The sequence below is a fragment of the Crocuta crocuta genome, unplaced genomic scaffold, assembly GCF_008692635.1.
Source record: "Crocuta crocuta isolate KB4526 unplaced genomic scaffold, BGI_CrCroc_1.0 scaffold471, whole genome shotgun sequence".
Taxonomy (NCBI): Eukaryota; Metazoa; Chordata; class Mammalia; order Carnivora; family Hyaenidae; genus Crocuta; species Crocuta crocuta.
This window is the reverse complement of record NW_027533285.1, coordinates 42,772-56,074: the sequence shown is the minus strand read 5'-3', so window position 1 is coordinate 56,074 and position 13,303 is coordinate 42,772. Positions and strand designations below refer to the sequence as shown.

The window sequence follows — 13,303 nt, the reverse complement described above, 5'->3', positions numbered from 1 at the left end:
GAATCAGGGAGAAAAAAATGTATTAGGCAGAGACAATGGCACATGCAAAGCCAAGGAAAAAAGTTTGGCATATTTGAAAAACAGAAGGTCATAACATTTCTAGTATACTGAGCAGGGACCAACTGACAGGGCTTCATTGTACAGACATGGTAAGGAATTTGTATTCCAGGTGTGTTGGGAAGCCATGGATAGACTCTAAGTGGTGGAGTGACCTGACCAGAGTTTTGGTTTTAAAAACATCATTCTGTTTACCTGTTCAAGAATGAATTGGCAGGGAATAAAAACCAAAGTGGGTAAGCTTTGAAGCTGTCTGGATATGAAATGATGGTGGTTAGATTAAGGTTTGTTAGTGGAGTTGGAAAGAAAATGATAGATTTCATTTGTATTTTGAAAGTAGTGTTGACCAAACTTACTGATGAATCAGGTGAGTAAGATAAGGACAGGAATTAACATGGAGCTACCAAATAGACCCCTGAGTGAGTAGGTATGCCATTTACAAAGTCAGAAATTATGAATTTTGGAGTGATGATGGGGTTTGTGGGGTCCCAGTAGTTCATTTTTGCTTTTGTTTCCCTTGCCTTCTGGAGACATGTTGAGTAAGAAGTTGCTGCTGCCAAGGTCAAAGGGTTTTTGCCTGCTTTTCCTCTAGGATTTTGATGGCTTCCTGCCTTATGTTTAGGTCTTTCCATTTTGCATTTATTTTTGTGGTGTGAGAAAGTGGTCTAGATTCATTTTTCTACATGTTGCTATCCAGTTTTCTCAGCACCATTTGCTGAAGAGACTGTCTTTATTCCATTAGATATTCTTTCCTGCTTTGTCAGAGATTAGTTGGCCATATGTTTGTGGGTCCATTTCTGGGTTCTTTATTCTGTTCCATCGATCTGAGTATCTGTTTTTGTGCCAGAACCATACAGTTTTGATGATTACACTTTGTAATACATCTTGAAGTCTGGAATTGGATGCCTCCAATTTTGGTTTTCTTTTTTGGGGCAAAAAGGTGATTTTATTAAAGTACCACTCGGACAGGACCTGTGGGAAGAAAGAGCTTCACTGGGGTTGTCATACTATGGCTGGTTATGTAATAGAGACTTGGGGAAGGTAAAGTCAAAAGGGAAGTTTTCAAAGAGACTTTCATATGCTAAAGACTGACATTACTAGAGGCCTAGCTATTGTCAAGCTAAGGTGGTTTTTCCCTCTAGCAAAATATTAACATTAAGATAGATAGTAGGCAGTTCCTGAAGAAATACTACACTCTGTATTTGCCTCAAGTATTTGCCAATGGGCTGCAGGTTATAAAGAAATGTAATTTTACCTGCCATTTTCTTCTTACCTTTGTTCCCCACATCACAATGGAGGGGATGGTGATACAAAGGACTCTGGGAAACTTGAGTCTATGGGTTTCTGGAGATTAGGCTATTTATAAGATTGCCTTTTTCTTGTAATTTACTAAGATACTCATAAACTGATGGAGACTGCCCTGCATGACTATGATCTCTATCAGTTAGCCATTTGTTTTCTTTCCTTTCCTTTCCTTTGTTCTTGGGCATCCAGGAGTACCTGAGGAATATCACATATGTCCTACCTGAGGGTGGGGAGTGTGCTAGCTTGTGTTTGGCCCTCTGCCTGCCTTATGGTCCCTCATCAGAAAGACTTGAAGAACATGCAGTTTTCCACTTTTAATGTGTTGGATTTGAAATGCCTGTGAATTATTCAAGAAGAGACATCAAGTAGGCAATCTGAAATTCAAATTTGGGCTTCAGAGGAAAGATTTGTGTTGGAGATATAAGTTTGGAAACGTGACATTGTGATTTATAATAAGAAATATATTATTTGTCTTCTGGTTTCTGGCACAGAGCTCCTAAACCCTGAGAATTTCCTGAGTGAGGAGTGCAAAAAGTTGTTGTTATGTTATGTTACATTGTATGTTACTTTTGTCCCTACCTAAGGATGAAAGGGTTGGAATTTTCAGTCTCACCCTCAGACCTCTAGAGAGGGGAATGGAGCTGGAGGTTGAATCAGTTGACAATGACCAGTAATTTTATTAGTTTTGCCTATATAATGAAGCCTCCATAAAAACCCAAAGGACAGGATTCAGAGAGCTTCCAGGTTGGTGAATGTGTGGAGTTTCAGGGAGGATGGCTTGCTTGGAGAGGGTATGGAAGCTTTGCACCCTTTTCCCATACCTTGCACTATGCACCTCTTCTACCTGGCCATTTCTGAGTTATATCCTTTTACAATAAACTGGTAATTGAGTGAGTAAACACATTTCCTGAGTACTGTGAGCTATTCTAACAAATTATTTGAACCTAAGCAGTGAGTCATGGGTATCTCCAATCTGAGGCCAGTAGGTCAGAAGCACAGGTAACAACCGGGTCTTGAAATTGGCATCTAAGTGTTGGGGGGAGAGGGTGGCATGGATATTTTAGGACTAAGCCCTTACCTTGTGGGATTTCACTTTATCCCCAGGTAGATAGTGCCAGAAGTGAGTTGAATTGTAGGACACTCAGCTGGTGTGAGAACTAAGCCCACTGCCCCAATCAAAGGAGGGATGTGGAGACTCAGAGCACAGTGAAGCAAGGCTTTAATCAACAGTCTTGCAAGAGTAGGTGGCAGTTACAACAGGCAGTTTATTTCCTGGTGTGTAGTCCCTCTCCTGATTCCTCATTGGCTGAGTACTACAGAGGTTATAGCCTTACCAGGAAGTCACCTATGCACATGTAAGGCCAAAAAGTAGTCTGTTTGAAACAAATGTACATTACTTGAGGTGACCCAGAGACTTCACTTCTTTGAGGCGTGCTCATTGCAAAGCCTGCAAAAAATAAGCCAGTGAAATAGACGGGGGTGAGGAAGAAGAACCAGGAAGTCAAGTGTCTTAAGGGTTTGGGACTGCATTGTTGGGGGGCAGTTTGTACATATTTCCAATAGGTTGTAAACCTATTCTTACTAGACAGCACAGCTTTTATTTTGTATTTCTAAAATGAATTATCTCACTTACTGCCCACAGCTGGTATCTGGAAAACTGCTTGTTTTTGAGGGGAGGCCCCTCCCCCTACATACACATGTGGGAAATGAGTGCAGAATCCAAAATAGGAAGGCATTACATAGAAATGATATTTGAAGCTGTGAGAATAAACTAGCGAGAGTATATAGAGAAAAAAAGTGCCTAGGACTAAGACCTGGCAAACTGCAATATTTAGAGAATAGCTAATTCATCACCTCAGTAAGCCTGTGGCCATTCATTTGTTTTTCTACACCTAGGCCACTATATTGCCCAAAGTGTTACTTTGAATCAGAGTATCACACTTGACAGAAACAGAAAGTAAGCTAACAGACATTCAGGGCCAGTTGGACTTACCTGACTGGTCATGACTCAGATGGCAGTCGCTCTTGACATCTCTCCTTTCTCACTGCAACACCCAGCAGAACTGCCATGATCAGTTAACTCTACATTGGAAGCCCGTGTTCTGCCTCCTTTTGTCTAAGATGCTATGATTGCTCACCTAGGTTAGTGTTGCATCTTCTTAGCTAGCTGTGCTCCTAATATTAGCTCCTCTAGTCACTTCTCACTGTTGCTTTAAAACACTTTAATTACTTCTCATTTGTTTTAAAAATAAAGGGACAAAAGCATCAGCTTCTGAGTTAAATCCCTGTGTTCAAAGAATTTTGAGTGTTGTTGTCTAATGAATTTTAGGAATTGGTTTGTTGACATTAGTGAAGTGAATTTTAGATTTAGTTTTTTCAAAAATTAAACTTTGATCTTTTAAAGCAAAAGTGCATTTCTACAAAGACAAAAGATAGGGGCACCTGGTGGCTCAGTTGGTTGAGCGTCAGACTTTGGCTCAGGTCATGTTCTCACGGTTCATGAGTTGGAGCTCTGCATCGGACTCCGTGCTAACAGCTTGCTCAGGGCCTGGAGCCTGCTTTGGATTCTGTGTCTCCTCTCTCTGCCGCTCCCTTGCTCACACTCTGTCTCTCTTGGTTTCTCAAAAAAAAATAGATGTCAAAAAAAATTTTTAAACATTTTTTAAATGTTTATTTTTGAGAGAGACAGGGTGCAGGCAGGGGAGGGGCAGAGAGAGAGAGGGAGACACAGAATCCGAAGCAGGCTCCAAGCTCTGAGCTGTCAGCACAGAGCCTGACACAGGGCTCGAACTTAGGAACTGTGAGATCATGACCTGAGCCAAAGTCAGACGCCCAACTGACGGAGCTACCCAGGTGCCACCCCTCCCAAATTTTTTTTAAATGATAAAAAGCTACAGTTTAATATAAAATTGTAAAATAAATGTAAATCAGAGCCTATAAAGCTAATTATGTATATGTATGTTGACTACTTTTTATCAGGTACATCTGATGTTCTTTGTACAAAACATTTAAAATCCTTACCCTTCTTTTACTCTTTCACTTTAGTAATATTCATCATAATAATGAACTCTATACATTGTTTTCTAGCTTATACAAAAAATATAACATTATATTTTAAAATTAACTTGACGTCAATATCATAAATGTTTATGATGCAATTGTTCTTTTTTTGTTTTTTGTTAAGATTAATTTTGAGAGAGGGGGAGAAGTGCAGAGAGGGAGAATCCCACTCAGGCTCCACAGTCAATGAGGAGCCTAGTGTGGGGCTCAAACTCACCAACTGAGATCTTGACCTGAGCTTAAAGCAAGAGTTGGACATTTAACTGACTGAGCCACCCAGGCGCCCGTATGATGCAATTTTCTTAACTTGAAAGTTTTTTTGACATGTCTCTAACCAATAATACATAAGCATTTTAACTTTAAAGGATAATTTTGCATTATGTTAATGAATTATAAGAATTTTCTTTCAAATCTTATTATTGATGTACATCCTTTACATACCATCTTATTATTATTCCTTTATTTGGAAAGTTTTCTAGGCTTGCCCTTCCCAGGCATATTATATGGTAATATTTAGTTGTTAGAAAGTTTGGGAATAAAAAGTTAACTGAAATCCAATAGAATAGATCGCTCTTTTAATCAGTGTAATCTTCCACATATTACTTTAAGGACAAAGAAATATCAAAGGAAAATATGGCTAGCAGTAAACAGATAAAAATTTAGTCTTAGGATTCCAGAATCTATTCTCTCCTAAATTAGACAGTAAAATTCCTGATAAAAGAATAATGACTTTTAGTTTTGTAAAACTAAAATGCCAAATATAGTGCTTATTTGTAAATGTTTAAGGTAAGGGAATGGATAGCCTAAGATACTTACACATTAATCCAGAGTTTACTCCTCCTTTTATTTCTTTACTAGCTAATGAGAAATAGTGTTGAAAATGTTGTCATAGTTATGATTTAGGTTTAAACATATATAAAATTGTTAATGAACATAGCACATGAAATTCACCTACAGAAAAGGTAATTTTAGCTTGATGCTTAGGTTTATTTATAGGAATTGTTCCTAAAGGTTTTAGGAGGATAAGTAACTTCTTGTAATAAGAAAAGGTTTTTAATTAAGTCTATTTTGAAATCAAAATCTTAGATTGTCTTATATATTCCTTTCAATCGAGTTACAACTATATCTAATGCTTTCTTTATATATAGCTGCTAAAGTATTTCTTATTTTTATACATTATTTCTAGAGACAACTAACATATTTTATTTTGCTGTTTTGATTTTTAAGACTGCAGAGAAATCAGGCCAGATTGAAAGATCAAAGAATGTAAGGCAAAGACAAAATGATTTTAAGGTAAGTTAAGGATAAGTTTGTAGACTTTTTCACAAGGTAGGATTTTCTCAACCAAAGTTGCTAGAAAACTTTATATGTATTCAAACTATTCGTCATTGTTAGGCAGATTCCTTTAGTTGATTTAATTTAATCAAATGAATGACTTTTAATGCAGTTATACTTTGATCATTGTCTAGAAAATGATTCAAGAAGTAATGCACTGTCTTGTGAAGTTGATCCGCGGAGCCCTGCTCCCACTTAGCATCCCCGAGTGTGGACTGAGGCAGTATGGAGGCTGGGAGGTGAAGTCTGAGCTCTCAGGACTGTGGCTGGCTCATGTCATTCAGACCATAAGGTAAATATGGAATATCTTTTTAAAGAAGAATATCTTCTAAAAAGGAGTAAATTTTTTTTTGCCTTTTTGAAAAAAAGAAAAACATGTTCAACAAAGAATTTTACTCTGTCCTTTTGCCTCTGTATCCTCTAGCACCTGAGCTCCTAAATCTTCCTGTTGCTTATGTTTGATAAGAATACGTACTGAATGTATCTTTTTTATTATTTAATTCAGTGTTACTGTTGTATTAGAATTACTGCTACGGTCTTACTTTCCCCTTGCTTTCAATATAATATTGTAGCTTATAGCCTCCATAATGCATCATTATAGAATGGCCAAACTGATGACAGAAATTGCTTTGAGATCCCAATCTACTCACTTTTGTTTCGTTGTGTCTCTTTTATAGGCTTACTTATGAATCATTGACTGCCCTTGAAATTCCTAATGACATGTTACAGACTATCCAGGATCTCATTTTGGATCTCCGAGTACGTTGTGTGATGATCACATTGCAACATACAGCAGAAGGTATGTTAAGAGAAATTGATGACATTTGCTGGACAATGATTATCTGAATATCCCACCTCTTTCTAGCTCCTAATCCTTGAAAATGAGAAAATTACTTTTATGGAAACTTGAATATTTTAGATCACCAGAAGCTGCTCAATAGAATTTTTTCCTTCTTTTTTTTTTTTAATGTTTATTTATTTTTAAGAGAGCAAGAGACAGAGCACGAGAAGGGGAGGGGCAGAGACAGTGGGAGACACAGAATCCGAAGCAGGCTTTCCAGGCTTCGAGCTGTCAGCACAGAACCTGAAGTGGGGCTCGAACCCGTGAACCATGAGATTATGACTGGAGCCTAAGTTGGATGCTTAACTGACTAAGCCACCCAGGCACCCCTAGAATTTTTTTCCTTCTTTGAATATCTTTTCAAATCTATTTACTTGAGATGCCAGACCATGCATAAATTAAGATGGATATATTTGAAAATATTTAAGGATATAACATCCTTATGACAAATGTTAAGTAGAAAAAGTATAGTATAAAATGAATATAATGGATGATCCCAATTTGAAAATGTGTGTACATTTTAAATATTTAGAAATATCAATGTAAAATCAGAAGAACACTAACTAACGACAGTTTTCTGTATAGTAGAAGTTTTAGACGATGCTCATTTTCTCTATACCTTTTAGAATTTTCAGGAAAAATTTTGTACACACAATCACAAAAGACAAGGTTATCTTTACAAAGCCACTTTCTGGATATTAAATTTTGCCAGAAACAATCAAGAACATCATTATAAATGACATAAGCCATAATTGTCACCAAGACTTTTAAGTAAGAAGGTTACATCTCTAAGAATTGGTGAATAAATATACTGTGTCAATAGAAAAAGAGTAGAATCCAGGTGGGAAACAGCAGTGTCCTCTGAATTCATTACCTGCTCCCCTCAAGGACCTGAAACAGCCTGAAATGCTAAAGGTTTGGACAAGTAGCATTCCTTTAGCCAAGTGAGAATCAATCTGCCAATCATCAGAAGTATATAGAATTAAAATATAAATTTTTCATCAGGTATTTTGTGAAAAATATTTTGTAGCTTATTTTGTACATATTAAATATCAAGAATGCTCTTTGAATAAGTAATAAGCAGTTGTCAAAAGTTGTCATTAAGCCAACTCCAAATTGGGCAAGATTGATTTATATTAATAAAAAACAGTCTCCAGATTGGGCTAAATTTATTTATATTAATAAATAACAGTCTTCAAATTGGGCTAAATTTATTCATATTAATATTGTATTTTTAAAAATCCAGAAAAATAATACACATTTAAAAACTTGAGTCTACCAGAAATATGTCTTATACCGATTACCTACTTCCATTTTTTTTCACAACCTATATAAAATAATGAAAAACCACAACCTTTATAGATTTTTATTTCTATAAAGTTCAATGAGAAATTATAATAAAAAGTACCTGTGTGCTTATTTTCCCCATAGAAATAAAGAGATTAGCTGAAAAGGAAGACTGGATTGTTGATAATGAAGGACTGACTTCTCTTGTAAGTTTAAATACTTTTCAATGATTAGTCATTAGTGGATATCATATTCAACATAAGTGTGTTTTTTTTTAATAGGGAGCATATATTCTTTGCATTGTAATTTTAAGTCGTTTGTGGAAACAGAAAAATAAACTTAAAAGTTTTCTTTTTCAGACTCATTTTTGCATAACACTACATTTTTATATTTAAAAAAATAAAAACAGTGGATTTCTTTTAGGGTGCTCTTTCTTCATCATGTGCCAGTGTATTTTGTTTGCATTACATTTTAAAATAGATTGTGCTTCAATTGTTGGTGGGAATGCAAACTGCTGCTGCCGCTCTAGAAAACAGTGTAGAGGTTTGTCAAAAAATTAAAAATAGAATTACCCTACAACCCAGCAATAGCACTACTAGGAATTTATCCAAAGGATATAAGAGTGCTGAACCATAGGGGCACGTGTACTCCAATGTTTATAGCAGCGCTATCAACAATAGCCAAATATGGAAAGAGCCAAAATGGCCGTCAATTGATAAATGGGTAAAGAAGATGTGGTTTATATATACAATGGAATACTACTTGGCAACGAGAAAGAATGAAATCTTGCCATTTATAGCGGTGTGGATGGAACTGGAAGGTATTATGCTAAGTGAAGTCAGTCAGAGAAAGATGGATACCATATGTTTTCACATTCATATGTGGAATTTGAGAAACTTAACAGAAGACCATGGGGGAAGGGTAGGAGAAAAGAAATAGTTTCAAACAGAGAGGGAGGCAAACCATAAGAGACTCTTAAATACAGAGAACAAACTGAGGGTTGGAGGGAGGGGTGGCAGGGGAGAGGGGAAAATGGATGATGGACATTGAGGAGGGCACTTGTTGGGATGAGCGCTGGGTGTTGTATGTAAGTGATGAATCATGGGAATCTACTCCTGAAGCCAAGAACACTTCGTATATATACTGCATGTTAGCTAACTTGATAATAAATTATATTTAAAAAATAAAATAAAATAGATTATGCTTCATTCTAAGTTTCCCAGTAACTTGAATTTTTCATTTTATTTTATTTTTTTATTTTTTTATTTATTTCTAGGAGAGAGAGAGACAGCGTGAGCAGGGGAGGGTCAGAGAGAGAGGGAGTCACAGACTGAAACAGGCTCCAGGCTCTGAGCTGGCAGTCAGCACAGAGCCCGACGTGGGGCTCGAACCCACGAACCGCGAGATCATGACCTAAGTGAAAGTCGGACGCTTAACCGACTAAGCCACCCAGGCGCCCCATAACTTGAATTTTTCAGAAAAGCAGAATAGAAAAAAACAAACCTCTATTCCTGACCCCAACCCAAAATAAAACAAACCAACAATAACTGACCTCTCCAGATATATACTAGGTCAGGCAGGCAATTATAAAGATGGTCTATTCATTTTAGAGTCATCATCTGTTTAGATGGGACTTACAGATTTTCAAAATACTTTTGATAATGGTTTTCATGATTTATCGTGTTTTCACATCTGTCTCATCAATTCCCACCCACGATGATTCTATAGGTGGTGTGTCAGTTAAATTGACATTCAGCTGCTAAAACATGCAGGGTCTTTAAAGGAGATGGGAGTTTCCTTTTCTTCTTAAAAAAATTTCTTTAATGTTTATTTTATTTCTGGGGTGGGGGGGAGAGACAGAGAGAGAGAGCAAGAGCAAGCATGAGTGGGAGAGGGGTAGAGAGAGAGGGTGACACAGAATCCAAAGCAGGCTCCACTGAGCTATTAGCACACATAGCCTGACACAGGGCTTCAACTCACAAACTGTGAGATTATGACCTGAGCCAAAGTCAGATGCCTAACTGACTGAGCTACCCAGGCACCCCAAATTTCTTTTTCATCTAACATTAAAGGAATTAGGACTGGTTTGGCAGCTTAATCATGCAGTCAGTACACAAGGCTCCTTCTGATTTTGTTCTTTGTGATCCTTATTGTGGCTTCTGTCTCAGGATGGCCTCATGATCACAGGAAGGCCATTGCAGTTCCAACCACCATGGTCTTATTTCTGTCATGAGAAAAGGCCAGCACTTTTTCAAGAGCAGTAGCTGACAATTCTTCCTATATCTAATTGGCTAAAATTGATTCACATGCCCATCCCTGTCTGTTGTGGAGGCTGGAAAAATGGCATTTTTTTTTTTTTTTTTTTTTTTAGCAGAGCACTTTGCTAATCCCAACAATTTCTGTTTTACCTTAGTAAGAAAAATGGAGAAAATAAATCTGGAGGAGGGAGTCAGGTTTCTGCCTATTTAGTAGATGAGAAAACTAGAATAAAATAGTTTTGACTTGCCCAAATTTACAAAATAATGGTGAATAGAGATTGTTGAGACATAATGATCTCATGTAGTATTTCTTCATTTCTTCAAATTGCTGCACTTTTTAAAATAATTGCTGTACTTATTGAGAGCCTCACTTTGGGAGTTGGAAAATTTTTGACAAATTGAAATTCTTTCCTCCTATTCCTCCTGAGTACCCTAAAAATATACCTTTATATAACAATGTGATTTAGGTTTAGAACACCAGTGCTTACTTCCAAATTTTTGTAAATTAAATCATGTTTGAAATGAGGGAAATTTATTTTTAATAAATCTATTTTAATTATATTTTAAAGAATTTGTTTTTAATAAAAATTAGTTTTATTTGGCTTATTCTACTTTTCATAATTATTTGTGCTTGTATACAAACTATCCTATAGCTAATTCTGTCATACTAAATATTTAGAGAAAGGAGATGTGGAGTAGACCTGCATGGTCCAGTACAGCAGTCATTTTAGACATGGCTTGTGTAAGATTCAGTATACAAAGAAAGAATGTAAAATATCTCAACTTTTTATTGATTATATGTTGAGACAATATTTTGTTATAGTATAACATGAATTATATTAAAATTAATTTTTTCCATTTAATATTCTTAGTGTGTTTACTGGAAACTGTTAAATTATATATATGACTTGTGTTTGTGGCTCACAATTATACTTCTTATGGACAGTGATGATATGGAGGAAAATGTGCTCTACTGGATTTAGAATCATAATTTGGTTCAGTCCTTAGTTCTGTCACATAATAGCCATGTAATCTTTTCTTTTTTTTAAGTTTATATATTTACTCTGCACCTAGTGTAGGACTGAAACTCATGACTTGAAGTCAAGGGTTCGCATGCTCTTCTGACTGACCCAGCTAGGCAACCCATTGGCCATATAGTTTTAAAAGAAGCCACTTTCCCCCCTCCCAGTTAGTGCTTATTTGGTAGCTGCCGCATCTAACTTTGGTTGTTTGATTATAATAAATAAACCTCTTTGAAAATACTTTGAAATGGTTACTTAGAAACTTGTTTGTAGGCAATTTAAAGTTTGACTACAATGATAACAAACTGTAACCATAGAATAACTAATTTCATATTTGTCACACATACAAGCTAGAAGACTAAACTTTGTGGATAGATGACCCATAGAAAGTTAACTTGTGGTGTTAGCCATTGTGTCATCTAGCCAGATGTTGGTAAAGAAATATGCTAACGTAGGGGTGCCTGAGTGGTTCAGTCATTTACACACCCAACTCTTGTTTTGGCTCAGGTCATGATCTCACAGTTTGTGAGACTGAGCCCTGCATCAATATTCATGCTGGTAGCACTTTCTCTCTCTCTCTGAAAATAAATAAATAAAAATTTAAAAAAGAAGAAAAGAAATGAACATTAAACTTTGCTTCACTATGTTATTTCAGCTTAAGTTGTTTGCTAGTTTGTTTATTTATTTAGGTTTGGGTTTTCCCTATGTTTGTTTTCATAGAGAAACAGAACAAGAATGAGGGGTCTAGAGGGAGAGAGAAGGAGAATCTTTTTTAAAAAATCATTTTTAATGTGTATTTACTTTTTTTTCCTTTTATAGTTTATTGTCAAGTTGGTTTCCATCTAACACCCAGTGTTCATCCCAACAAGTGCCCTCCTCCATGCCCATCACCTCTTTTCCCCTCTCCTCCACCCCCATCAACCCTCAGTTTGTTCTCAGTATTTAAGTGTCTCTTATGGTTTGCTTCCCTCCCTCTCCTTAACTATTTTTTCCTCTTCCCCTCCCCCATGGTCCTCTGTTAAGTTTCTCCTGTTTCTACAAATGAGTGAAAACATAATATCTGTCCTTCTCTGCCTGACTTAATTTCACTTAGCAAAACACCCTTGAGTACCATCCACGTTGCTACACAGGGCCAGATTTCATTCTTTCTCATTTCCATGTAGTTTTCCATTGTATATGTAGATAAACCACATCTTCTTGATCCATTCGTCAGTTGATGGACATTTAGTCTCTTTCCACGATTTGGCTATTGTTGAGGGTGCTGCTATGAACATTGGGGTACCTGTGCCCCTATGCATCAGCACTCCTGTATCCCTTGGGTAAATTCCTAGCAGTGTAATTGCTGGGTCATAGGGGAGTTCAGTTGTTAATTTTTTGAGGAACCTCCACACTGTTTTCCAGAGGGGATGCACCAGTTTACATTCCCACCAACAGTATTAAGATGATGCCCATTAAGAGAATGAAAATCTTAAGCAGGCTCCATTTTCAGCATGGAGTCTAACTAAGGGCTCAATCTCACAACCCTGAGCTAAAATCAAGAGTTGGTCCCTCAACCAACTGAGCCACCCAGACACCCCTGAAGTAGTGTATATTTAATTTGAACATCACTTCAGTGCTCTGAAACAGCTTGTTTGAAAGCATCTTGTTTTCTTCTCATGTTGAAAATGTTTACTGCTTATTCTGAGAATTTTTTTCTTCCATAAGAACTGGAATGATTTGTGATAACTCCGTAGTCAGCTACGTTGGATGATTCATTGACAATATGCAGAAATAGCTCTGCTTCTTTTTAGAAAAAAGAAATATATATTTAGACTATCATTACCCCCAATTTAACTGAAACTACTAATTCAGTTCTCTGCTATTTCTTATCCATTTATTGTAGATATGAAAAGGAATTAAGAAAATCTAGTCCAAATGTTAATGCAAGAAATCTAACTAAAGATTTTATTACCCACAGTTGAATTTTAGATTTAATTTTCACCATTATTATTTTAACTTCTTAGATTTTCCTACCTTTTGAGGCAGGTAGGTTAGAGGCATAAGGTCAAATATTTAACAAACATTATGCCTCTTGAAATAGTTCATTGTAGTTGGTATTTTATCCTATATTCTTTTTTTTTTTTTTTTTTTTTGTGTTT

General features: G+C 36.4%; 1 protein-coding gene across 1 annotated transcript in view; it reads left to right on the top strand.

The window, feature by feature from the left end:
* LOC144218270 (exocyst complex component 2) overlaps positions 1-13,303 on the top strand; it is a gene marked incomplete at its 3' end in the record, with an annotated part of 168,588 nt that overhangs the window by 135,840 nt on the left and 19,445 nt on the right. Inside the window, exons 14-17 of the mRNA XM_077748126.1 lie at positions 5,650-5,715; positions 5,892-6,049; positions 6,435-6,556; positions 8,030-8,091. Of these exons, the coding sequence (XP_077604252.1) occupies positions 5,650-5,715; positions 5,892-6,049; positions 6,435-6,556; positions 8,030-8,091 (408 nt within the window). The remainder of the gene's footprint in view (positions 1-5,649; positions 5,716-5,891; positions 6,050-6,434; positions 6,557-8,029; positions 8,092-13,303) is intronic.